This window comes from Pagrus major, chromosome 16 (assembly GCF_040436345.1).
Source record: "Pagrus major chromosome 16, Pma_NU_1.0".
Classification (NCBI taxonomy): Eukaryota; Metazoa; Chordata; class Actinopteri; order Spariformes; family Sparidae; genus Pagrus; species Pagrus major.
The window spans coordinates 7,497,576-7,525,546 of NC_133230.1; the positions used below are offsets into that span (position 1 = coordinate 7,497,576).

The 27,971-nt window shown below is 39.5% G+C and overlaps 1 protein-coding gene across 2 annotated transcripts; it reads left to right on the forward strand.

The window, feature by feature from the left end:
- Positions 1-8,706: 8,706 nt before the first annotated feature.
- crlf1a (cytokine receptor-like factor 1a) lies at positions 8,707-27,783 on the forward strand. Of its 2 annotated transcripts, none has more exons than XM_073483702.1 (9): positions 8,707-9,049; positions 15,116-15,394; positions 17,159-17,288; positions 18,956-19,125; positions 23,469-23,626; positions 24,735-24,809; positions 25,644-25,737; positions 26,638-26,826; positions 26,961-27,783. In XM_073483702.1, exons 1-9 carry the CDS (start codon positions 8,977-8,979, stop codon positions 26,975-26,977), a joined length of 1,185 nt encoding a protein of 394 aa, XP_073339803.1. In that variant the 5' UTR covers positions 8,707-8,976; the 3' UTR covers positions 26,978-27,783. The 2 variants fall into 2 exon arrangements, with proteins under 2 accessions (XP_073339803.1, XP_073339801.1); XM_073483700.1 differs by having other exon boundaries at positions 26,638-26,822.
- The last annotated feature ends 188 nt before the right edge of the window (positions 27,784-27,971 follow it).

The following is a 27,971-nucleotide window of genomic DNA, read 5'->3' on the forward strand; positions in this document are numbered from 1 at the left end:
GGCTCTCCTGTTGTCTCTAACCCAATTTCAAACTTTTTCTTTCCCGTCTCTGTCTGTCTACTTGCTGCCTTTGCTCGTCTCGCCCTGCATCGATCGCTCTGATTAGTCCCCGGGGGTTGCTATTCAGACCTTTTCTGTCCTCACGATGATGAGCTGTTTATCCACTTTGTTTTACTGCTTCAATCAAGACTTTGAGGAGACTGTTAGGATTTAGTATTGCACCGTGCATGTGTTCATTTTTGTGGCATTTCACCATTCACCCAAAATCTTGTGTTTGTTTTGGATTTTCGCCGTATTTTCTTTTTCTCTTGTCTTCTGAAAATTATCACAAGAGGAAACACCACCACGTGTTTCAAATAACTAACATTTATCGAGTAGATATTCTTCATAACAATCTCATTCCTTACCGATATTAACCAATACATGACTATCTTCCTTAGACTATCACAATTAGATGTATACATATGACCACAATGAAAGGAGAAAATTAAGGATGTTTTCTATATGGAAAACATAACTGCAAGACTCCATTAAAAGCAGATGTATTCCTGACTTAACGGTCCCCAATATTTTATTCTTTTTCAACTGATGTGACAGTAAAATAACTTTTCTCCTCATTGAAATGTGAACGCTGCATGACTTTGTTTCTTTTCTTCTCTTTTATAATACATTTATTGGTTTTCTTGTGTCTGTGGATCTGTCCCTATTCATTTATACTTTCAGGGATTTTTCCCCCTGAGGATGCTGGGAACTAAACACGGACGGTGAACAGATGCTGAAATTCATGGACTGTCCTCTAGTCAAACATTCAAAACACGACACTCAGTCATGCTTTGAATGCACAATAACACTTGATAATAGGTAAAATTTAAAATATGTTATTATACAATTCAAGAGAAAACCTCCTAAACCATGTAACCAAATTCCCTTTGGGCAAATTCTACCTCAGCAACCCGAATATGAACGTTGCTATCAAAAAAGTGACGTGACGAAGTATATGAGATGGTTCCAGGACAAGAGTGGCAAAAAAAAAAAAAAAAAGTGTCACTGTACACTGATTAGAAAGTCATTAGTTTGCAGTGAAAGTCAAAAACCAGTATTTGGACTGTAGAAACTGTAAGTATTGTACAAACTGATTTCTTTTACCTGATGGTGCCGCTTAATGAAAAAACAAGGGATGACCAAAGTGAATAAAACTGATTCTGAGGGGAACAAGAATGCCTTTGGAATCCACCCGATATTTTTGAGACATCTCAAGCAACAAAATGTAAGTTCCTGGAGAAAGATGGCAGATTGTTGAGTCTCGTCCACAGGCCTCAAACAATGACGCTTTGGGTCGGCGTCCAACAAGCTGCCGACGTCAAACTATGATCTTTCTCCAGGAAGTTACATGTTGTTGCTTTAACTTGAAGCCACAAATCTCATGGTGGAAAGAGGAAATGTCAAGGGATTACCAAAGGTATTAGGAAATAGCTCGTCATCTTGGTAGCATGAATGCCTGTACTAAATGTTGTGGCGATCCATCCCATACGTGTTGAGATATTTCAGTCTGGGCCAAAGTGGTGGACGGACCAACAGAACGACTGCTAGTGTTTGTTGGAAAAGCGGCATGCAAGATGGAGGCTAATTAGCTCCATAGCGAACCATCCTGTCACACATGTGCCAGTAGTTTACACCGAGGCCTGTGTTCTTACGTTGTGGTTCCAGCTAAAGGGATGTAAAGCCTATTGTCCTCACATGACTGGCATTATTAAAGAGCAGAGTTACACATCGAACTTCAACACCGCTTTGACTGCTCTCTTGATCTTTGTGACGCTCTCTGTCTCACTCTTTGTCACCATCTTTACTGTGTTTCACTGCCTCTCAACACTTCCTGCTCTCTGACTGCCTGTGGTGTTCTGGATTACGGACTGTAGGGTTGGAAAATGTGGTACTTGAAATGCCGTTGTGTGTACTTGTTTGTCTTTGTGTGTGTGTAGGGGGGCAGTATGTGTGTGCAAACATGTGAGAGATTGTATGTATGTAAATGTGTGTGTGGGCATGAATTTGGAAGACAATAGCAGCATAAAACACACAAGCTGCGACTGTGACACAACATTGTCACAGAGAGGACGCAGGCGTTGATGACCGCCCATCATAAATCAGCTATTCTAACTATGACACCGTGAATAGGCGTCCGGAAAGTGACACAGCAGTGACACGAAATTCTTTTCACATTTCCTGGACAGTAACGGCAGGGCACAAGCGGGAACTTCCCCCTCGAACAAGAGTCCCCTCTGAGTGAGGAGAAAGGGGGACATTGTGGGCCGGGACCAGAAGGTCATCATGGCTGTTAGGCTCACGCTCCGCCCGGACTCCCGCTGACTCACCGCCAGCCCCACCAGAGGAGGACGACCAGGACTAATCTGTGTACGTCTCGGGCCACCATTAGTCAAACATTAGTCACGGCGCCCATTTAGGTGATGAACATGAAGAGAGTTTCTGTTCTCCAGACACACTCTGGGGCCCAAATGTGGATTTCTCAATCCCGCCTTGACCTGATGTGATTACATTTCCTCTCCCTGCGGCCTCTCCCTGCTCTCTGTCTGTCTTCAGCGTCCGTAGAGATGCTGGGTGGATTCAAATGATACCGAAGCCGTGCCCGAGGGCAACTCTTCCTCCATTGAAAAGAAGATTCCTTCCATGGAAAAAGCTGCCCTTCCTTCTTCTTCTTCTGTTGAATTCTATCTTAAGCTTTGGTGGTTGCTCAATGGTGATTGGCTGACGCATTACCTGAACTTCTATTCTAAGGAAAAGGTGGCTGTTTGATCAATCATTAAGATTGCTAAAGGCAAAAAAACACGTACACATACTGATTATTGTAATTCTGCTATAATTTGTGACTTTGCTGTGGCAGACCTGAATGTATCTTTATTGAACACCTAAAAGTGTACTAGTATTTCTGTCTTTGTCTACCTGATGTCGTCTGTTAGTATTTTTATCATTTTGGACAGCTCTTTATTTGCTTTATATTTGAGTCTTAATCATCTGCTTTTTTCATTTAACAATAGTTGTGCTTCTCTTTTTGATCTGCTGCTATTTTTTTTTGCTTTAAACTGGCAATAGATACATTTTTGTTGATTGCACAATATAATGGCTATAGATTAATGATACCATCGGTCTTTAGTTTTGGCTTTCTCTAAACTTTGCTTTCACCGTGCAACTGTCTGCTACCAGGCACAACATTTCCCAGGAAAATTAAGTCAAGCTGGCAGCCTGGCAACATTTCTGTTTGCTTTCACAACTACATTATAGACAATCCAGTTGTCTTTGTGACAGTGGCACCAACAATAAATACCACTGGATGTGAAAGTCTGTTTCGAATGTAAATATGTATATCCCTCATTGAAATCAAAATCTTTTTCAAGAGGGACCCATGAGAGAGACAGCATGAACAGTAACAACAGTATACATAGTCTTTATTTTTTTAACAGCAGTAGTATTTTATTTTGTCTTTTTATTATTTTTGTTGTTGTAACAAGCTGTAACAAGTGAGTTTCTGCAGGGAGGGATCAATAAAGTGTTATGTAATGTTATGTCACGTTATGATATGTTACGTTATGATATGTTACATTATGATACACTATGTTATGTAATGTTATGATATATGTTATGTTATTTTATATGTAATGATATGTTAATTATGTAATGATATGTTAATTATGTAATGTTATGTTGTGATATGTAATATTATGCTTTGTTATGTCATGTTATGCTATGTTAAATTGTGTTATGTTATGTTATACATTATGTTATGATGTGTTATGTTATGATGTGTTATGTTATGTTGTGTTGTCATGTCATGTTATGTTATGATATGTTATGTTATGCTATGCTATGTTATGTTATGTTATGATATGTTATGTAATGTTATGTCATGTCATGTTATGTTATGATATGTTATGTTATGATATGTTATGATATGCTATGCTATGTTACGTTATATGTTACATTATGATACACTATGTTATGTAATGTTATGATATATGTTATGTTATTTTATATGTAATGATATGTTAATTATGTAATGTTATGTTGTGATATGTAATATTATGCTTTGTTATGTCATGTTATGATATGTTATGATATGTTAAATTGTGTTATGTTATGTTATACATTATGTTATGATGTGTTATGTTATGATATTTTATGTTATGTTATGATATGTTATGTCATGTTATGTTATGTTATGATATGTTATGTCATGCTATGTTATGTTATGTTATGATATGTTATGTCATGTCATGTCATGTTATGTTATGTTATGATATGTTATGTTATGTTACGTTATGATATGCTATTCTATGCTATGTTACGTTATGATATGTTACATTATGATACACTATGTTATGTAATGTTATGATATATGTTATGTTATTTTATATTTAATGATATGTTAATTATGTAATGTTATGTTGTGATATGTAATATTATGCTTTGTTATGTCATGTTATGCTATGTTAAATTGTGTTATGTTATGTTATACATTATGTTATGTTGTGTTATGTCATGTCATGTCATGTTATGTTATGATATGTTATGTTATGATAAGTTATGTCATGTCATGTCATGTCATGTTATGATATGTTATGTTATGATATGCTGTTATGATATGTTATGTCATGTTGTGTCATGTTATGTTATGATGTTATGATATGTTATGTTATGCTATGCTATGTTACGTTATGATATGTTACATTATGATACACTATGTTATGTAATGTTATGATATATGTTATGTTATATGTAATGATATGTTAATTATGTAATGTTATGTTGTGATATGTAATATTATGCTTTGTTATGTCATGTTATGATATGTTATGCTATGTTAAATTGTGTTATGTTATGTTATACATTATGTTATGATGTGTTATGTTATGATGTGTTATGTTATGTCATGTCATGTTATGTTATGATATGTTATGTTATGTTATGATATGTTATGTCATGTCATGTTATGTTATGATATGTTATGCTATGCTATGCTATGTTATGTCTTGTTATGATATGTTATGTTATGATATGTTATGATATGTTATGTTAAGATATGTTATGTTATGCTATGCTATGTTACGTTATATGTTGCATTATGATACACTATGTTATGTAATGTTATGATATATGTTATGTTATATGTAATGATATGTTAATTATGTAATGTTATGTTGTGATATGTAATATTATGCTTTGTTATGTCATGTTATGATATGTTATGCTATGATATGTTATGATATGCTATGTTATGATATGTTATGTGATGATATGATATGTTATGTCATGTTGTTATGTTATGATGTTATGTTATGATATGCTATGCTATGTTATGTTATGTTACATATCATAACATAACATGACATAACATAACATATCATAACATTACATAACATATCATAACATAACATAACATATCATTATGTTATGTCATGTCATGTTATATGTTATGTTATGTTATGACATGTTATGTCATGTTGTTATGTTATGATGTTATGTTATGTTATGTTATGATATGCTATGTTATGTTATGTTATGTTATGATATGTTATGTTATGTTATGTTACGTTATGATATGTTATGTTGTGATATGTTATGATGTTACATTATGATACACTATGTTATGTAATGTTATGATATATGTTATGTTATATGTAATGATATGTTAATTATGTAATGTTATGTTGTGATATGTTATATGTTATGATATGTTATGTTATGTTATGATATAATATGATATGATATGATATGATATGTTATGTTATATTCCCCTATAGTTATCAACTCAGACAATTAATTGTAATAAAAAGTGGTCAAAATTAAGTGTTTCCTTGCCTGGAGGGAGGAAGAAGATAGTGTCACTATTACTGTCTCACAGACCAAATTATCTTATCAGACATGTAAATAAAAGCAAAAGTGAATTTTGCTCTTATTTATTGTTGTCTAGATTTCATGAGGAAAGATGCCTTTTTGTTCTTATTACCTGGTGAAATATTTGCATGTTTCCTCAAGGCATGTCATCCTCCAACAGGCCTTTTATTTGGAAGACATGTTGTCACAGTACGAAAACCACATGTATAAATATTAAAGGTAATAATGGCTGAATTCCATTTAGCTGCGTCAGTTTCAGCAGCCTGCATTGTTGCTTGGCTTACTGGGAGAGTTGAATATAACAGAGCCATCAGTAATGTTATTAATAACACTTGTATTTTTCCTATTATATGCCTGTTGATGTAACTTTGTGCTTCTCTGATCGGATAATCCGTCTAAAATCTATGTGTATAAATGAAACTGATTCTTGTTTACATATTTGATGAAGGTCGTCTGGACTGAAAGGTCATGTTAAATAAATATAAGATAAATCAGCAGTAAGTGAGACAGTTTGTGGTTGTTTTGGGGCTTCGTGTTTTGACTTATGCTGAGTCACTGTCTATTTTAGCAATAGTGACAGGCACTTTCACGACAATGGGACTGCAAGCAAAACCAAACAACACCGTGACATCATTGTGTATGTTAACGCAACCACGCAAAGAAGGAGCAAGTGTTTTTTTTCCTTATGTCTTGAACATAGATCCCGTTGAGTAAACCACGGGGTCATGTTTAATTTAGCTTTAACTGTAAAGCTAGACTATGCAAAGTTTGAATGGCGGCCAGCCATTGTGTTCAGAGGCCAGTCTCAAAAAGATGTTTCAAATTGTTTTTTTGGTGCCTTTTTACCCTCAGGCTGAACTAAGAGCAACGTCCCCACTGTAACAATCAGTGACACTTGCTGACCAACGTCACAAGATGACAAAAAAAGAGGAAAACATGGCTCATAATTAGCAGTTTTGCAAACACTATTATGGAGTGACGAGCGATGAGGAGGGGAAAGTTTTTAGAGACGTCAGGAACCTGATGGAAATATACAGCAGTGAGGAGATTGTTAATCGTTCGTTCAAGGAAAGTCTGACTGATGACGAAGCCACAGCAGCTTCACTAAGTTCCTATTGGAAACTATTTGTATTGTTACATGCTTCTTTCCCCAGTAAAAGGTCCTTGTAACTGTTTAATTCTTACAGATGGCAAACATTTTCTGCTGGATAAAAGAGATTTCATAACAACTTAGTCCTAATCAAGTGTAAACCCAATATGATGCCACCTCTTGACTACCGTTTTAAAGACTTGAGACTAGCATTACAGCTGTCTTGGTTCAGTGGGGCCAGAAGTGACTGTATTTCTGACTGAGAACCTGAGGAAATGCCATTGGATGCAACTTGTCAATCACAAGGTAGCCACACTGTAAAGCATACCCTGCTCTATCATTTATTTTACATTATTTCACAAAACTGACATCTTGTTGTATTGAAGAAGACTTGAATCTAGCAGTTGAGACCATAAACTCATTAGGAAACAGTTTATTAGGGTAATAAATCAAGTGAGAAGTAGGGTCATTTCCTCATAAGCTTATAAAATCAGACTTATTTTTGAAACCAGTGGAGTCACACCCTGGCCAGAAAGAACCATACGACATTTTGCTTTTTATAAAACTTTGCCTGACTTCCTCCTTTACAACTGTAATAATTACTTAGGCCACTAGAGGTCGCCCCCCAGCCAAAAACATAAATATGGGTCGTAGTAAGCCGCTTTCACAGTTGACCTATGTGGTTGTTTTTCTGATGAAGACAGGCTGTGAAGAACAGCTGAATGTAGACGTTTATCAGAAGTCTGACTATTAGTTGGATCGAGTGGAAAGTTAAAGTCTGTCCTTGTGAAACTGGCCCCAAAATTACAGGTACAAGATGAGAGTAGATGCTTAAAAGTAGAGTAATATAGTAGCACATATAAAGTCAGCAAAGTGACAACAACAGCTAACATTAGCCACTGGTATCCTGCTGGTAATACCAGACCAAGGCAAGTAAGGGGCAGAAGTCCAATAATGCTTCTGTTTTCAGCTTTCCATTTGTTAGAAGTTATTAAGAAAGTTATCTTGTTTCAGCTTTTGTGAAGTCGATCTTTGGTTGTTTGAGGAGGCGCCGCTGTGATGAGTTTCTTCAATTTCCATCCTCAAGAGGAAGGAGATGACAGGATGTCTCGGGTCAACAGAGGGGCCACCAGATTCTGTCAATCTAACAAATTAATTATCGGACATTAAGAGATTTTAGGGATTAGTTAACTGTTAGAATTATGGGATGTTAGGGCTACAGTAGCCTACTGTCTTCATAATACAGAAAACCTGACATTTCATAATTCAAGTTGGTACAAAGAGTTTTTCTGTGTGTGGAGAGGAGGATCTGTGTCACGCTCTCCCTCTACAAAGAGATAGAAAGAGAGGAAGAAGAAGACACTTCAGGATTTTGGAGACCTTTCCTGTTCCTCTCACTGACTCAACAGCCTCCTATGGTGAAAGACTGTAAAGCAAGAGACCTGAGGCATGGAAAGTAACAGAGACAGAGTGATTCAGTGAAAGTGAATGGCCCTGACTCCCCTACCCATCACTGAAGGGGGAGAGGTTGAAAAAAAAAAAAAGAGAGAGAGAGAGAGAGAGGAGCAGTGAAAGGACGGAAAGAGTGGGGGAAATGACTGGGCGACTGTGTGGGAAGAGAGAGAGGAGGGGCTTAGAAAGTATGAACTTGTGTATGATTAAGCTGCAGGAAGCATTAAGAAGGGAAAAGAGTGCAAGCAGGACGCGGTAGACTTCACTTTTAGTCGCTTGCTGAGGACGAGTGGCCTTATGGCTTCCCACGGGGGGACTTTTTCCACCGGGTCGCACTTTTTCTAACGCGCTCCTGAGACTTGTCTTGGTGAATAAAATCCCGGAGCTTGAACCCCCCGTGCTGTTTTTCCCTCTCTTCCCCACTGCTGTGCGTAATTTCTCTCCAGGATCGAGAAGGAAACAACACATCACAGCAACACGAGGACGAGGACTCGGGACAGACAGACAGAAACATATCCGACTGGAGGAAAATGAAAGCCGTCCAGGATATCTGCTTGCTTTTCCTCATGCTGCACACTCCCGGCGTGCTGTCCTTGTCCACACGTAAGTTGCACGCAGATGTCCATCGGTGCGCAAAAAGTCGTGGTCTTTGGCTGCATCGGGGAATTTGGGTTTGGGTACAGGCTGCCCTTTTTGGTCCACAAGAGTAGGTTTAGTCCATGTGTCACCTCAAAGATCTTACTGTAAACACCTCTGGGTGACACTGTCCTGCTCTGGTGTGCACGATTTCAAAGATAATAGAGTTGGAGAAATGGATTTTAACAGCAGTGCAACACATTTTAGAGAGCTGCAAACATTACAGATAAACTACAAGACCTATTAAGAATTTTATAGTTGTATCATTTTGGATAGATTGACTATTTTAAGAGGATATTAGTCTGCAAACATCCTTGATATATCAGTGTAGGATAAGAAATACAGTTTTAGAGGGGTATGAGTCAATGCAAACACTATAGATAAACTACAAGCCATCATAAGACTATTATAATGATAAAATATGGGATACAATTACTATTTTAGGAGGATAAAAGTCAATGCAAACACTACTGATTAATACAGGCCTCGGTAAGGAGATAATAGGAGTATTAAAGTTATCAATGTAGAATAAAAAATACAATTTTAGAAGAGCTTTAGTCAATGCAAACACTACAGAAACTCTACAAGCCCGGCTGAGGATATATAGTGACATCTTATGGGGTTAAATTAGTTAATGCAAACATTACTGAGAAACTACAAGTCTACAAGGTAAATATACAAGATGAATATGTCCATTTAGGAGATGAATGTAGGTTAACAAAAATATGAGTTTGAAAGGTTATGAGTCATTGTGAAGATAACAGACAAACTCCTGGCACTGATAAGAATGTTATAGTTGTAAACTATGGGATTAAATTAACAGTTTAGGAGGATATAAGTCAATGCAAACATTACAGATGAACGTCAAGCCTTGAGAGATATATAATAGGAATATTATAGTTATCAATGTAGTGCAAAAATACCATTTTAAAGGGATATTATTCAATGCAAACAATACAGTAATACAACAAGCCATAATAAGAATATTATAGTGATAAAATATGGGATAAAATTAACATTTTAGGAGTTTAGTCAACGCAAACATAAAACACAGAAGACCGAACATCTCTGCTCGATTATTCACGTGATATTATCATATGTGTATTATTAACACAATGTCAGTATTTTGTTTTTTAATATCACGGTTAGTGTGAATATTGTGATATTGCAACATCATTACAGTGTAGGATGGGAAATGCTGTTTTAGAAGGATGCAAACATTACAGAAACACTACAAGTCAAGTCAAGTTTATTTCTAGAGCACATTTAAAAACAACAAAAGTTGACCAAAGTGCTTTACAAACAGCATTACATAAAATAACAAAGAAATCAAAGAGTAGAGAGGCCTCAAAGTGCTCATAATTTGTAGGCTAAAGAAAATTGATGGGTGTTTCGGTGGGTTTTGAATGTATCAGTGGACGGGGAGGATTGAATTGTTTGCGGCAAACTATTCCACAGTTTCGGACAACTGAAAATATTCTATCGCCTTTGGTTTTTAGCCGGTTGCGTGGAATGGAGAGCAGCAATTGGTCAGCAGATCTGAGGGGTCGGGCGGTGGAACGGGGGATGTGCAGTTCTGAAATGTAACCTGGTGTCAGTCAAGGCAGTGCTTTAAAACAAAATAGAGAATCTTAAATCTCAATAAATAATATGATTATATAATTTGCAAGGAAATTGCTATTTTATAAGGATATTAGTTGGTGCATAGAAAGTGCAATAATAGTATTATAGGGATATTAAAGAGGATTTTAGAAACACTAAAATGTTACTTTAACTCCATTGAAGAGTACCAGAGATACAGGGTTTCCAGAGGAGGAATAAATCAGCATCAGATTATGTAAATCCCACACAGGAACATATAACACTCACAGTGACTTTTCACAGGGGAATACTGGATTTGAAATATGTTTCCAATAGAAAGTAACTCTACAGACTCCTTCCTGCGTTGATTTACATAATGGAGACTCACTTGTTTGGATCCACTGGAGAAAAAAAAAAAGGACAAATGCCACTTTGTCCACTTGACACCTCCTGTTATTGATGTGCTCCTGCTGAGGTATATTGGTTGTATCCCTGCAGAGAGAAACTCATCTCCCAGGAGGCCGAATTTCAACAAGTCGGGCCATAATTCGTTTAACACATGGAGGGCAAGAGGGGCTTTACGAACCGCAACAAAACAGTGACATCATTTGCTCGGGTTTTGGAGAATGTTAACCGGCAGCTTAATGCACAGTAACGTAAATAAATCAAAGTTATGTCCGCTTCCCCACGTTAAGTGGCTGGATTAGTTTTTATGGTGAGCTCACTGGCAAAGAGCAGCTCCCTCAGAGAGGATCTCCTGTTATTCATCCAGTCTGAAAGGCGCTAATAAAAGAAAGTATACTTTCAGTGGGCTCATAGAAGACAATGGGCCTTGATCGTGAGCTGGCCTGCTGTTTATTACAGGGCCTAATAGGTCATTACTGTTTTATTCACTGCAATGATGGAGGGTGCTTCCCCTTCACTCGCTGTGCTGTGGTTTACAGATGCCACTGAAATAAAACAGTTTCAATGTGGAATTTTCTTACAAACATATAATTAGTTTTTAGTGCGGCTCATAATCCCATAAAGTTTGAGTTTATATGTCCTGTTAGCGTCTAAAGAGGTATTTATGTTGGATATCATCAGTTAAACACCAACTTTTTAACTCTAAACAAACAAAATCCTGAAAAACAAGCTTTTTTAGCCTGAAATTAACTTCTCATCTCCTACATGTCCCCTTTCTTCTGACTAAACTCTCCCCTAATTTGACGTTAGACAAGATAATCCCTCTGCTCGCCGGTTCAGAGCGTCGGTTTAACACCCACAATGTAAATGTATACCATAAGACACGCATACGAAAAACGATCCGCCACCGTCTCCTCGATCCCTCTCCAGACGGTGCTGCACGGCTCATTGTCACTAAATGTTGCGTGACTTCTTCCATTTCTCTTTTCCACACCGGCCCCCGAAAATGTTCCACATGTACGTCTATTGTGGAGCAGACAGAGGAAAGTGTAGGCTTCCTTTCAACTGTCGCACAGATGAGTGGAGAGTAAATAGATCTTTAGAAAACAGGAGGGAGTGTCACGAATCTTTAAAGACTGACAAGATAAAGAATAGAGCTGCGACTAACGATTATTTTTATTGTTAGTTAACGTGTCGTTTATTTTCTGGATGAATTGATTAGTTTCATAGAGCTCGACCGATACCCGGTGATATTAGGACGTAAAAAATACACACACTTCTTTTAAATAATCCCTAGAACGTGGTTATCAAACGCTTGTGACAGGATACAGGATGCAATGGAGGCAGGATATTTTACAGTTTAACAATAAACTTGTCCAAAATGGCATCAGTGCATTGAAACAGTAAACCTCACTGGGAATTTAGTGGTTATAAATTACCTGGACAACATATACTCTGACACAGATATACCTAAATATCTCGATCTGTGGGATTTTATCGTGGATCGCGATGAAAAACACACCGAGTCGATTGTGGTGAATTTTCATTAGCAGGATAATCGTGAATCGAGACCATGACTGATTTGTAGAGGCTGTTAGCTCACTGATGTACAGTCCTGTGTTGTTTTTTCTGATTTATTTTGAATTGCCTTATCCTGTCACCATGACTTGCACATTTCATCTCCTGCAAAAACAAGTTCAATCTAAGGTTGTAAGGTTAAAGTCATTCCAGTGTGTTTCATTGCAATTGTAGTTTTTATTTGAAACTTTTAAGAATATTTTGATGATTATCGAGGTAATATCATGAATCGCAATCATGTGACATGGCAGGATAATCGTGACATGAAATTTTCATATCATCATGTGCCTATCCGCCAACCAATATATTGGTTGGGCTCTACTGTAAAATGCCAGAAAATGGTGAAAAATGTTGATCAGTGTTTCCCAAATCACAAGATGATGATGTTTTGTCTTTAAATACTCAGTCAACTTTCTTAAAGAAGTGAAGAAACCTGAAAGTATTTACATTTAAGAAGGAGGAATTTTGACTTATTTTTATCGACATGGAAACAACATTAACATTAGTGCTGCAACATACTCATATAATTTATAACATAAGATATTATATAGCATATTCATAACATAATTCCTCATTTTGTCCATGGTAGGGCTTAAGTAGTGCAAAAAATGTTTTTAATCATGATATAATCATTAATTCTAAAATACTGGATTATAATTTTTTTTTGTTTTAGATGCTAGTTAGATGCAATTACAATGTTTATTTTAATTTAACAGTTGTGCTTGCAGTGGTGGTAAACCCGAAATAAATAAGTAATAAATAAGTACCAAGCACCAGATGCGCTCAACTTAGTGTGTACAGCAAAATGCTTTGTTACAAAACCTGTCCATGGGAAGCTTTTAAAGGAGCACTATGTAGAGAGAATAAATACATTCAAAATCAAAATCATTTCATTATTTACAATATAAAATAGGTAACAATACAAACTCAGAAATATTTTTTTCTCCATAATTGAATAAACCATCTGTTCTCAGAGGGAAAATAAGGTCCCCAGAACACTGTTTGAAGCTAGAACGGTGGCAGGGTCCGCCACATATAAACAAAGTAAAACAGTACGAAACTGTTTTGTCTTTTAAGGTCAGTTTGTTTATTCAGTTTATTCAGTCATTAAAACAAAGACAGTTTGTTTATTTAGTTTGTTTTGGTCAGTGAGGATCTTTCTCTTCTGATTAAAATTTCTTCCCTAAAACTACATAGTGTCCCTTTAAAAGTAGAAAGAAGAAAAGAAAAGAAAAACAAAAAGGAGATCAATACAGTTACAAATATAATACAGGTATAAACATACAGTACTGTAATGGTACATATATGTCTGTGCGGGTGTATTAGTTGTGAGAACAGTGTTGTTTCTCCTTTAACCATGATGTAATAGCTCTGTTTTGACAAACATTTGTGTTTTGCATTTTCAACTTTTCAGCTGGGATTGACGATTCCCAAGTTTTGCTTCTTGAACAGAGGAAATTAATAAATTGTGACTGACTGTCACCACTAATTGATTAGTTGAGTAATTGTTTGCCGATCTAACAAATAAAATTATTTTCAGACTTGTAATCAATCATATGTGTCATTGTTTGGAGACCTGCTAAAAATTATACATTGCCCAATAACTTCATCCTTCACTGTCGCGCAGTTGAACTCATCCACTGCGCTGATGAGCGCTGTGCTTCACGCAGCCTCTCCAAACAAATAACATTTTACAAGCCATTTCCTCCAGCGAGCGTGTCAAGCAGAGACAATAAACAGCAGTAATTGTGTCTTTCACTGTAGTGTTTGAACTGTAAAGGAACGGGGGTATTAGAGGGCTTTGCACCCAGCTCCGGGGCGATGTCCCGTCCTCAGCGCCTCGAATACATAAACACTGATTGTTATTCAGCTGGATCAGCATATTATTGGCTAATCACGGTCCCGCTTTAGTCCCGCCGTCTCCGGTGACAAAGACAACCTCCCCTCTGTGCATGTGTTTGTTTGCGTTCCCGTGTGTGCGTAAATGTTTTGTGTCAGAGCTCCGGTCGGGGGCTGTGATTTTAATATTGGTGTGGAGTTACAGTTGGTTTTAGCTTCTTCAAAGGCGGCTCCTCTGTGTAGGACCACACAATGTCTGTCAGCTCAATAGACGAGGCCCCCGGGCGAAGATTTGTAGTGGTCTGACAAGTGTTGACGCTCTCACAGCTCAGTCAATCCTTCTTAGAAATCATCCTACTGACGTGTTTTCATACCGCTGCCTGCTCAGGTGGGCAACATTTTTTGAAAAATCCACCAATCTGAGGAAATAAACATCTCTTCTCTTCCCTTCCCTCACACAAATCAATCATCTCTCTCTTACACAGTAAATAAAACACGCACAAATATTATTAAAAATATCTGTAATCCTTCACATTTATCTTGCACCTGTAAAATATGATAACAAATGATGATAAACTGTCTCTCTGTGTTGATTAAACTGACCTTTACTGCTCCATCCACCTCTTCCAGATGTAGCAGTTATCTACCCCCAGGACCCCGTCCTTCGCATGGGGTCCAACCTGACCGCCAGCTGCTGGGTGCACTCCGACCTCGGCATCCACGCCAGCTCTCTGTTCTGGACGCTCAACGGTCAGCAGCTGCCCAGCTCCCTGTACCGGGTGCTGAGCCCGACCAACCTCAGCGTGACGCTGGCCGGGCTCAACGCCTCCAGGCAAACGTCCGGCGACAACCTGGTCTGTCACAACCACAAGGGGCACATCTTGGCGGGCTCCTGCCTCTACGTCGGGAGTAAGTTCATCAGCGTTTATGTGACTTCTCAGCTTGGTTTTATTCATGTTATTGGTGCATTTATCTGGTCACTACGTCCATGTGAAGGAAAAGGGTCAGTTAAAAGTAGAACAGGATTGAGAGGAGTTGCACAACACAGAGGTGAGAGGAGTGAAAGGAAATGGGAATACGGGGAAACAAGACGGAAACAGTGGGCAGATTTTTAAGTGTCCCTACACGGTTGTGGCTGTATTTTATGTTTAGTGTTTCTGCCTTCAGGCCGGTGAGAGGCCTCTGTGAGCGTGTCACTGTGTGACGCTTTGACCACCTGTGTGGTCCATTACTCGCACAATCACTCATAGGGCACGGGTCATAGGACGTTTTACACAGACACATGTTTGCACTTCTATACTTATGAGGACCAACATTTACATAATGCATTGCCAAGCTGCTAATACTTCATTGGGTGATCTTGTCAATAGTCTTTCCTGTAGGGGCAGTCGTTTCCTTCAAGAAATTCTTTGACATTTTAGGAATTATTTGCTTTCTTGATGAGATGTCTGTGGGATAAATATGGGGTTGCAGCCAGCAGCTGAGCTTACCATTAAGACTGAAGGACTTCCCATCGGTCTTATTCTCACTGTTTGTTTTAAACTACACCACATGTTACACATTACTCCTTTAATGGCAATCAAAAGTGAGCTAACATTATCAACATAATGTGAAGAAAAGTGTCTGCTGACGTTAGCAGTCTAACTAGCTAGTCCCGGCCCATCCTGGATCCTAATACCACTTTGTACCGGAAAATGGGATATAGTCCGACAGCCCTGTATTTTCAGCTGGTTTACCGAACTAAGACTTAATTGCTTAACTGCCCTGTTATTTTATCGTTAAACACTCATTCGATCTCAACATACATGAAATACAACTTACCAAAACGGTAGGGTTTTTGTCCCCAGTCACCTCTAGTTCGATTGAAACATATCCTCAATTCACAGAGTAACATGAAAACAAAGAGAGACTCTGTTCAGTCCCAGTTCGATATGCTTCAGATGTATCTTCTTTTCTCGCCGTATTTTCCAAATGATAGTTTTAAGTCAATGTTACTTTAACCCTTTATGCTTTGTTTTTGGTGCAATCTCCTCATCTAACTCTTGGCAAGAAAGTAGATAAGCGCATTTCTGAAAATGGCAAACTATAAACCTACTGAAGTACCCGAAACACTTAAAGCCTTAAAGGGTAATTATTTTTATTATAACTTAACTCTTATGTTACACTTTACTTGGAGCTAAACGTAACGTTACGTACGTTTTTAGGAGAAAAAATGTAACCATGAAGAGACGCATGCTTTCATTTTTTCAGACACACACACACACACACACACAGACACACACACAGGGAGATGCGGTCTGGATCCTAATCTCTGTGTGACACTGGTGTTCAGCACCCTGTGTTCTGAGAGATGAGGAATGTTGGCAGGGATCCAGAGTCTCACCAAATCAGACAGCACACACACACACACACACACACACACACACACACACACACATAGACACAGAAACACACAAAAAAACAATTAAGAAAAAAAACACACCAATTTCTGAGGAACATCACGACTGGGTGAATTACACTCAGGAGGAAGGGGCTGAAATAATTGCTGGAGGTAACTTTGTACCCTCAATGACCCTCCACCACCTTCTCTCTGCACCACTCTCCTTTCTCTTTCGCCGATGTCTCTCACTCTGTTCCTCATTTGTCCGTCTGTCCCCCCTCTTTCTCTCCCAGTGCCTCCAGAGAAGCCGGTCAATCTGACCTGCTGGTCCAGGAACACCAAAGACCTGACTTGCAGCTGGGCTCCAGGAGGGAAAGGAGAGACCAACATCAGCACGCAGTACACGCTCAAGTACAAACTCAGGTATAGACACACAGATACAGCTACATTCAATTCAGTAGGAAATCTGAAAACCCCCAAAACATTTTGTGAGGTAAAAATGCTCCTGAAGTATGAAGATCCCCAATTATTTATTATTTTTCATAATTTGAGCGTGGTGGGCAGGGTGACACGTCAGTCAATTAAGAAAACATAGTATCCATGTAACATTTATGATCCTAACAATACAATTACAACAGGTGGTTGCTTTTGGCTCGTGGTCCACCGTGACTGTCAGTTTTGACCCTTCAAGGGAAAAAAGTTGAACATCCCTGATATAGACGATTGACCTAACCACAGCCCCACGAACCAGGGCTGGTGCTGGTTCACGTGTCCTGGAAGATTTAAATTTCCTTGACAAATTCTGGTCGAATATTATCTGTGTTATCTATCATAACTTTATAAACAACTCACTGAGACCGCTATTGTTGTGCTCCACCAATCCCAAACATCTGTATTTGACGACCTGGAAATGAGACTCAACAATCAACTATTGTTCTCTAGAATTGCTTACTCCACCTTTAATATAATTCAAGTTCAAACTGTGCTCAGAGGGGGAAGTATTTTGAGCAGACAGATTTAAATATGTTGGACTGATTTTACTGGTTAAAAAACTGTAATTACTGGACAACAGACACCCTGTCTTCAACTTGCTTCAACATGTGGCAAAATCAACAGTTGTCAAAAGTGTTCCACGCCAAGCTAACCTGACGCGCCAAATGTTTTATTACACAGAACCATGTGGGAAGGCACCATTGGAAACTCTTTGGAAAAGAGCAGGCATCTTCAAAAAATACCTGGCATGTGATGAGACAAACTTGGGCTAACTTCAACCGATCAGATCAGTAGTAGGAGAGCCAACTGGTGAATTATACTCTTACCGGAGCCAGTTGAGAAAATGTTTTCCCGTAGGAAAAGCCTTCAGTGCTGTTCTTTGCTCTTATCTCAATGAAATATAGCCTCCAGTTCTGATATAAGTGATGCCACGGCAGCATCCTGAGGAGCCACCATTGTTTAAGGCTGGCTGTCAGCCTCAGCAAAGCTATGTTTGAGCAATTGGGTCAGGAGGGGTTCATCCGATGGTCAGTTGACAGCAATGATGAGCCTGACTTATTCTGAAAACACGTAGAGGCCACAAACCTGTAAAGGACGGGAGTAACTACCAGGTGAACCAGCCTCGGGTTTAAACGGGTTAAATATCTGACTTGGTGAGCCTTTCAGGAATGTTCCCAGTCAAAATCAAAATATTGACATGTGGGATTTTTATGATGAGCTGAACTGCCTGACAAAAAGAAAGTGGAGCTGGAAATAGGACAAAATACCTTATCTGTTTGGCAGACCATATTTTAATCACATCAGTGGCTGCCAGGCGGTGAAGCCATTTATAGAGTCACATTTCACCAGAATTAGGAAAAACAGGGTTTTCATCTGGGAGTGATACATTTTCATATGAGCTTCAGATGGGCTGAAAGCTCCGTTCTCATTTTTTAAATACTTGAATCAGATATTTGAAGAGATAAAAAGAGAAACATGATACGCAGCGCCAACAGGCGTACCAGCAGTAAAATTAGTGTTCATAAAACATCAGATAAACTCTTTGCCAGTCGCACATCAGCTCACATAAATCCAACTCAAATTTGTTTTCCTCCCAGATGGTACGGTAAGGAGAAGGAGTGCGAGGACTACACTCACTCGCAGCCGTACTCCTGCAGCATCACTCGGGACCTGCACCTCTTCACGCCCTACGAGATCTGGGTGGAGGCCTCCAACCAGCTGGGCCATGCTACCTCTGATGTCATCACCCTCGACATCCTAGACGTGGGTGAGTGTGAACTTTGATCCATTTTCTTTGAGTCCTTTTTTTTTTCTTTTAGATCCCGGTGTCAATGAGCCCTCAGGTTATGATCCAGGACAATGGATACCTGTGTCTACCTGCAACCCTTCTTCACAGCAGTTTTCCCCTCCCCCCCTTGAACAGTTGACGGATTATTAAAGAATAATTGGACATTTTGGGAAATACACTCATGTTCTCTCTTAGGAAGAGTTATACCCTTCTCATAAGTCTTGTTAACTTTGGGGCTAGAGCATGGAGGAGATTAGCTTAGCTTAGCATTAAGACTGTAGCCAGGGGTTGACAGCCAGACGAGACATAAAAATACGCCTTCCAGCACCATTCAAAGCATATTTATTATGTGTTGTATCTTGTTTGCTTAACCATATAAAAACTTTGGTGTTACAGCAGCAATTTGTGGTTTTACTGGGGGGTTGTGTGCCAAAGCTTATTCCAAGCTCTCAATTAAAATTCAAGGTTTATCTCCTGACCCACAGGTATTGAACCATAAAAGACTTTAGCCTCAAATGGGCATCCTTAAAGTATTGAAGAAGCATCACTTCACTTCATAAGTTCATCTCTTTATTGGTACAGACAGGACATTGGCTGGACTTCTGTGTCTCCTGACTTCTGGAGAAAGTTGTTCACTCGCCCAGCTTCACCCTGATAGGAGCTGAGCGTTGTTCCCTTTTAAAGCGATGTTATGTGGTTTTCCCTGCGTGGCTTAATGCGGGTTTAAGCAACCGGAGCATGCAGCGAGACCAAATTCTTTCTCTTTTCTCATTATCCCCCCTGAAAAAAGTCGCACACTCATACAGACATGAATGCACCCACCTGGACAAGCGTAGGTGTGTGACGAATGGAAACGCCCTCCCTTTTGATGAGCTCATTTTCTCTTTATTCATGCTCACTGGACACACACACGCATAGAAACACGCACACACACATACACACACAGAAAACACTCGCTAACTCCCCTTTATGTAGTGTTGGAATGTTCCAGGCTGATCCTCAGACCTAATCCTGTCTCCGAGCCGGCTGTAGACCCCCGAGGCCAGAGGAGTTTGGGCTTTTGAGGCTTTAAGACTTGGACCTGAAATAATACAACCTAATTAGCTCGGAGCTCTTCACCTGGTTCACTCCTAACACGCTCCCAACATTGTCTGGGAAACGTACCGAGAGAAAACCATATAGAGTTTCAGAGGCGAACGTGTCACTGGCGAGGAAGCGAGCGTCCATCAAACTGTAATCCCTTTTCCGTTCCCTAATGTATGCACACACACACACCTGTTTACACACCCCGGGGGCAGGGCAGGGCCTGGTAACAGTATAGAAACAGAGAGGCAGGCAGAGCGTAGGCGGTTTCTGGACCTGCGTGTACGTTTTTGTTTCCCTCAGGTTGCCCTGGCCGTTCTTTTCATTCAAGTTTCCACAACAGTAGCAGGTCATAAAACACAGCAGCCACACCTGCGCCGAGCTGCTGTGAGTCACTTGCGTCTACGGTCATGTCTAATCAGTTCTGAAGGCGAGGCGGAAACACCTACAGTTTTCTCTGCATTCCTCTGTCACGGGGAACCCTCTGAACCGAGAGACTTGAGGCAACTTGTATTGGTGTCTGCCTCTGAGATGAGGGCGCGTGGAGGAATGACACAACATATGTTAATGATGATTCATCTGTTGGTTGTCACGTCTCATTGACTTTCACTGCCTAATGCATCTGATGTATAGGAACGACACACTGCAGAGAGCACTGTGCTGTACTGTAGCGTCTTTATTGGCAAAAGCAAAAGTATAGATTAATTTTTTTTAAATAAAAAAAAGTGAAAAAGATTTGCCAGCAGTCGTGCTGTCAGGCTAGCTCCAGACATCCATCACCAGGAGGGTAAGTCAGTAGCCTCTTTGCAGCCTGAGAGGCCAAACGCAGGGCAAAGAAAGTCCACGAAATGCTTACTGCTGCTTGTAAAGCTTAACTGCTTTGAGCGCAGGAATTACTGAATCAGGATTTATGTCAGCTTTCGACAGTAAGAAGACTCTTTAGGGAGATATAAGTGAGTAAATCAAATTAAAATTGGAAAAGTAGAGGAGACGGAAACATGCTTATGATCGTTATTATGAGAAAACAACTCTGACCGACTTAATAATGAAATTAACTCATAACTCATCTCGGTCTTAAGATACTTGTAAAATTAATGGTTGTTCTCAGCTTCCGTTTTATTGAAAATCCTGCTTTTTTAAATAGTTTTTTCACCATTGACACTTAAATGATAAATAATTCATAAAATAATTTAAAGAAAAGTACATTTAAGTGCATCAATTATTTCAATTAATTGTGGTTTTTCATCTAACACTCTATGTTCTAAACTTATCGTTGGTCTGGGCAATTTAAAATCACCCAAATCTATGAACTGAAACCACTGAGCTAACACACTTTAGCTCAGAGAGAGTCTCTGGTGACCAGAAACAAATCCTCTAAAACTCTCGTGTCAACTCCCAATTTTTCCCTCCACTGAATCTCTCTCATCTTCTTCTTCTTTCCTCTGGGTTTGCCTTGTTTGTTTATTGCTAAGGAATGACATTATAAAAAAAAGTAACCGAAGTTGATATTGAAACGATCTTAAAAGCTCAAAACAAAATGTGAGGAAAGTTAAAATAATGGTCTGTCACAATATGTTTGTTTGTTGAAAAGATAATCGTTGTCAGATGATCAAAGTCTCTTACGGCGTACACAAGTCGACTCTTCGGAGACCACAAACCTCCGCCAACACTGAACACTCCTTCAATGTGCTGTTACACATAAAGACATCACTCCTACCTCCTAAATTAGAATTGAATGGATTCTTGACCCTGCAAACATCAGTCCAGAATGGAGCAAGAAGCCCCTAAGCTATGGATTTTTGGCTTAAAATGATAATCCGGGCCATCTGTCCGCCAGAAGTTTATCATTAAGTTCCTCGGATAGAAATATACTTCTTAATGGCTGTAATAAATTACAATATTAATCCAGTTTGTGCCTCTTGTGAAATCATTGTTTGTACATTTGAGAATTTTCCCTAATTATCACGCACGCAAGCCACTTTTTTCCCTCAACATAAATAGAAATCCAGAAGGTTGTTCAACAACACGTATACTTAATCTTTTTAAAGACATTTCTTAGATCCCAAAGCTGCTTTAATCAACATTTTTAAATTAAGAGACTGTTGGAAATGAATGTGTAATGTGCTTTTAGTGACGACCCGCCAGAAAATGATCGCCTGACTCTGCAGTTCCTTTCAGCTCTACGGAGCGTTTTAGCCTCTTTCAGCCCCATTGTTTTGGTTTTCTGACCCTCAGTTTCCAGCAACAGGCACACAGCTATTTTTTAATGAAAGAGCTCTAATAAAAACCTGAATAGCACCAAACTAGCTGGTGAACACAGCGGAGTATGTAGCAGCTAAAGAGCCAAAGGAGTTGGTAGTGACCAAAAACAGAGCTAAAAGAGAGTGAATATTTGATTTCAAATTCATCAGAGGACCAGAGACACGACACTGAATGAATGATTTGTGTGATTTGTGGCTGTGCTAATTAGCCAATTCATTAGTTATGTTAGAGTTAGTTAAATGCTTTTATTTTATAAGTTTTAACCTTCGCTGTTTTAGCAGAGGGAATTTATGAGAATCAAACTGACAACCTACTTCAAAGATTATAACGGTGGACTGTTTTTTTCTGTACTTTTGCAAATATAATGTTTCTTTTTCAGTTGTGAAAACTAATAAACAAAGTGGAGATAAGTCACAAATGAGACAGCCAAAACACAAACGCAAAACATGTCACTTGCAAGGCTATAGAAAATAAATGGGCAACTACTTTGATAATCAAAACATTTTTTCATTCATTTTCTATGCAAAAATGATTAACATTCAACGGTTTCAGCTTCTCAAATGTGAGGATTTGATGCTTATCCTTGTCATACTGAATATGTTTTGGTTTTAGGCTGTTGTGTTCAGACACAACAACACATTTGATGATGTAATCTTGGGCTGTGGGAAATGAAAATGGGCATTCTTTCGCTATTTCCTTTCATTCAGCACACATTACACATTACAGCTCTTCATTACATAATCATTTCGATTCTTGGCCTGACTTGTTAGAAGTGGATTCGATGGGATTAGAGCTGCAACTACCAATTTTTGTATGGATTAACGGATTCATCCTTTGGTCTGCAAAATGTAAAACAAAAAAACAAGTAAATATTCAGACTTTAAAAGTTTGGACCAGTTGATTCATGGCACCTTTTCATGATTTCAGCTCTTGACGAGATCGTACTTAATAACCTTCGCCGTCTCTTTTTCCTCCAGTGACCACGGACCCTCCGTCAGGGGTGACTGTCAGTCGTGTCGGCCAGTTAGAGGATCAGCTGAGCGTTCGCTGGGAGGCCCCACCCGCTCTCAAAGACTTCCTGTTTCAAGCCAAATACCAGATCCGCTACAGACTGGAGGACAGCCAAGACTGGAAGGTAAAGGACAAGGACGCGCAGTTATGAGGACATAAATCTCCTCTCTTTGTCTCTCACACACAGGCAGATATATTACTTCAGCACCGTCCCAGCTGTTTCTCATCCTAATGCTGTAATCACCTCTAATCTAGCATGATTGAGGCGTCCACTGCCAGGAGGAGAAGTCAGGTTTTGATCAGGAGAAAAAACACAGTCCGGAGCCACTGTGTATACCTCGGTTCAAACTTTTAATGAATGAAAAATACAGTGTAAAACCTTCAGCCGTGCAGATGGTGCTTCCCAGAATTCATTTGAGTCCTCTGGGTACGAGTGAAGATTCTCCAGTAATTAAGGGGGAATTACACACATGTAATATAAGCAAGTCTTTGCTCGCAAAGTGGAAAAAGAAAAGGCGGGGAGTGGAGGGATGAGATGGCGGCGAAGGAGGAGAGAGGAGACTTCAATCCAAGTGGCTTTAAGGGTTTGGTGGTGAAAACAAAACGCCGTTTTCCCTCTGAACCGGCCCTAATCATGAGGTCATGCTGAGGAATGGAGGGATACATCTCAGCTGTTAATGTCTTCAATATGGCTGCAAAGACGCGCAGCGGTTTGGCTTCCCCACGTCACATCATTAGCCCTCTGATGCCTGTAATTTCCATGTTCTGCTTTCTGTTGTAGTCGTTTTGAACAAGTGTTTACAGACTGAATGCCAGAGCATAAGTGGGGACTATTAGACGGCATTATTAACTGCAGTGTGCAGGCATTTTTTAAAAAATTTTTTCTCTCTATCTATTTGCTGGTCTTTATTTTTGCCGTCTGTCTGTGTATTTCCGTGAGTACCTTGCGCATGCTCATGTGATAGTTTCTCAGCATATGCGGCTCTGTGATACCTAACAGAGAGCAGATTTTTACCCAGCAGGCACAATTACATGAAAATATTTGCATAAACATGCTGATCAGGAGCCACTAAACAATGTGGTGTGCATGCATGTTTAGGTCTGTGCATGGTTTGTGGTTGTGTTTTCTACATCTTGACTCTGCCTTGTGTTTTAGTTTATGCCCATTGGTATTTAATACTGCGGTCAGACCTCTACACTCAACTCCTCTGTGTTTGTTTTTTTTCATGTAGGTGATGGACGACGTTGGGAATCAGACATCCTGTAGGCTGGCCGGACTGAGACCTGGAACGGTATACTTTGTCCAGGTATGGTTTGGTACAAGCGGGGACAATAGACAGAAAAAATGATCTTGAGTAATTTCTGAAGGGGACACCAAAAATACTGTTCTATTAAACGCATATAGAAGAAGATTTATTTATATACATATAAATATAAAACATGTAGCGTATGTTTTGAATTTGCATCCAGGTTAATGTTAACAGCAGCAACAAGATGGTGATGATAATACGGACGGCATCTTCATATTTAAAGTCCGACATCTGGGAAACACTGTCCCTCAACTTTGACCGAGTGTGATCACCAAGCATCAATGAGTCCACCTTACCTTGTCATGCTGTCCTGCGCTATGTGGGCTCAGAAAAAGGCAATCTAGGCTTGATCTAGGGTGGTGTGGTGGAGGCAGGTTACTATAAAGATGTGGGTACGACAGTCTTGGATTTCCTGTTGTTTGGCTAGCACGAGTCCCATGTGTCCATTTTATTCTCCTGCGACCGGACATTAGCCGGGTATAGCCTTTAAGGTCCAATTTGTAAGAAATTCTCAAATACTGACGCCCTGGCGACCTACCCAACCTACACTCTCAAAGCTTCAGTATTTGATGAGTTGGGAATGAGACTCAAACATCAACTTTCTTACAAATTGGACCCTTAAGTCCAAGCTGGAATAGCATGGCTGCCAGCCTGAATCTCTCCCCACTCCTCCTTGGGGTGGTCGAAAGATGCCGTGACTAGTGATCATCTCAAAGTTCGCTGATCTTAATCCAAAACCCTTGACAACTCTCCTGTCCTCCCTGTAATAATAATTCTGATAATGGTGCAACACAGTTTATGTAAATGTGTGTTCTCTTGCATTTTCCCCAGGTTCGCTGTAACCCTGTGGGTATCTACGGCTCTCGCAAGGCGGGCATCTGGAGCGAGTGGAGCCATCCTACGGCTGCGTCCACACCCCACAGTGGTGAGCACACACTCGAGCACTTACTGGTGATACTGCTGATAGCACTCCTTCCTCTTGATCTTGGTTTTTGAGAGCTTTTTGGTCAATTTCACGAGACAGTTTGTACCTCTAAAGCTCATTTTATATCTGGATGTTCCACATGTCCCACTGTTTTCTCACTCTGCTGGAAACTGGCCGGTGGTGGTGTTGTGTCACCCTTCTTTACTCTTCTTCCAGCTTGTTTTGTATTGTACTTCATGTTTTATTCAGGGCAGATGTATCGGTTAAGTGACATCAACTCAAATGATATCACATCAAATGAAAAAATTAAAACCAAACCAAATATTGCCAAACTTAATATTAAAAATCAGACCAGACCTTGTTTACGTAATGTTTTAGTTGCAACACAAAAGGCTTTTTACAAAGAACTGACAAAATGATCAATAAGGACGACTGAACACAATTCAAACTCCTGCTGTTCGCTCTGCTGGATGCTGCAGCGACTTGGCTAGCCGCGGCTGTTGTCTCCTCAGACTTAACAATGAGTTCTCAGAGTAAAATATTGTCATTACCGTCGGGAATGATGGCCACGGCTACGGAAACAATACATGGGTTGTAAAAAAAAAACTTGAATTTTTGAAAACAACTGAATGTTTCCCAGAACTTTTAATGGAAGCGAGGAATGACTTTAACAGATTGACTCAAATAAGCAGTCTGGACTGGGGGCTTGGAGTGGTATTATGAAAAGGGGCTTGCTGGGGCTATATGGTTAGCATGCTAACTTCAGTAGATATCTCTATGTAAATGCATAAAACTTTACTTTTCCCACCACTGCCGCTCTGAGAAGTTTGGTTACAGAAAACTAAAGCCAGTCTAACTCCAGTCTCTTTCCCTCCCTCCTTCTTTCTTCCCTTCACACAGAGCGCTTGATGTCGGGCTCCTGCGACTCCAAGTCCAGCGGGGACTCCAACTCCACCCTGCGCAGGGAGCTGAAGCAGTTCTTCGGCTGGGTGCGGAAACACGCCTACGGCTGCAGCAGCATGTCCATGAAGCTGTACGACCAGTGGAGAGTGCTGATGCAGAAATCCCACAAAGCACGCAACCAGGTAGGTAAGCATCACTAATGCAGGGACACACTACTCAAATCTAATCACAGACATGCACCGCACACACCGATACACACGCGAGGTAAAGACCGTTTAACGAAAAGCTGATTTGTAACAGAGTTTGTCTTTTTAATTTAGGTTCTCCAAGGGGATAAATCGTAGCACACGCTACCTTTTCCAAGTCAAGAAAAGAACTGAGTGAGTGTGTTTTTGTCTATGTGTGTGTGAGAGAAAGAGACATTGTATTCTTATATGGGAATTATAAGACTTTTTCCTCTGGACATACCAGCCGTGGCGGTGAGAGGACATCCAAACATGGGATTTTCTTCTTTTATTCATCTTTTTTTTGGTCTAAAAAAGGTGCAACTGAGAAGGTGGACTCGCCTCGGGACATCCTGGTATCAACATTAAAAAACATAGACCATGCGGACTGTTCTGCTTTCTCAAAGGACGTTGTGAAATGAATAACTCGGGCATCAGTAAAGACGTTTGACATGTACCTGCTCTAAAAGGTGATCGAAAACAGATTCAAACAAACTAGAAAGTGTTGCCCGAGCATCTAAAAAAGTATTCTGTGACCTGTTTTTTTTCTCCTGTGGATCCAAAGCACCATCTAGTGGCTGTTCAGCATCCATGGATCAAAAGCTCCAAATCAAAAAACTTCCACTGTGGTCCTGATGTAAAAAGAAAAAAGTTAAGAATTATCACTCAGTATTTCCAATTCATGCTTTTTGTTATATAAGTGGATAATGTGCCAAACGTGTTTCTGAGCGACAGTATGTGACTGATGGTGTTTGTGTATGGAGACGTTTTCACTGCCTTTATTTTTGTACTGAATTGTACCAGCATATTTAAAACTGTATAAAGTTATGTTTTATTTCTTAAGTTATGTTTAGTTAGTAAAAAGAAATATCAATGACTGAAGTTGTTTATCAATCTCTAATGTTGTTCTATAAAAACATGTCAGAAACACGAGGCTTGGGAATGAGTCGTGTGTGCGCACTACAGCAGCGAAGCAGACACAATGATACACACACCTCTGCTCCTCCTGTTGTCTTTTATAATACTTTTTTTTACCCATTACTCCATAAAGTATGACTTACTGCTCGACACATCTCCTGCAAGAATTGTCCGAATTGAAATATTTCC

Excerpts from the sequence above, each read along its gene's own strand:
- crlf1a (XM_073483700.1), top strand. The coding sequence starts at position 8,977 with ATGAAAGCCGTCCAGGATATCTGCTTGCTTTTCCTCATGCTGCACACT. Across the intron at positions 19,126-23,468 it reads CCTCGACATCCTAGACGTGG|TGACCACGGACCCTCCGTCA; the intron begins GTGAGTGTGAAC and ends TTTTTCCTCCAG. Across the intron at positions 23,627-24,734 it reads AGGACAGCCAAGACTGGAAG|GTGATGGACGACGTTGGGAA; the intron begins GTAAAGGACAAG and ends TTTTTCATGTAG.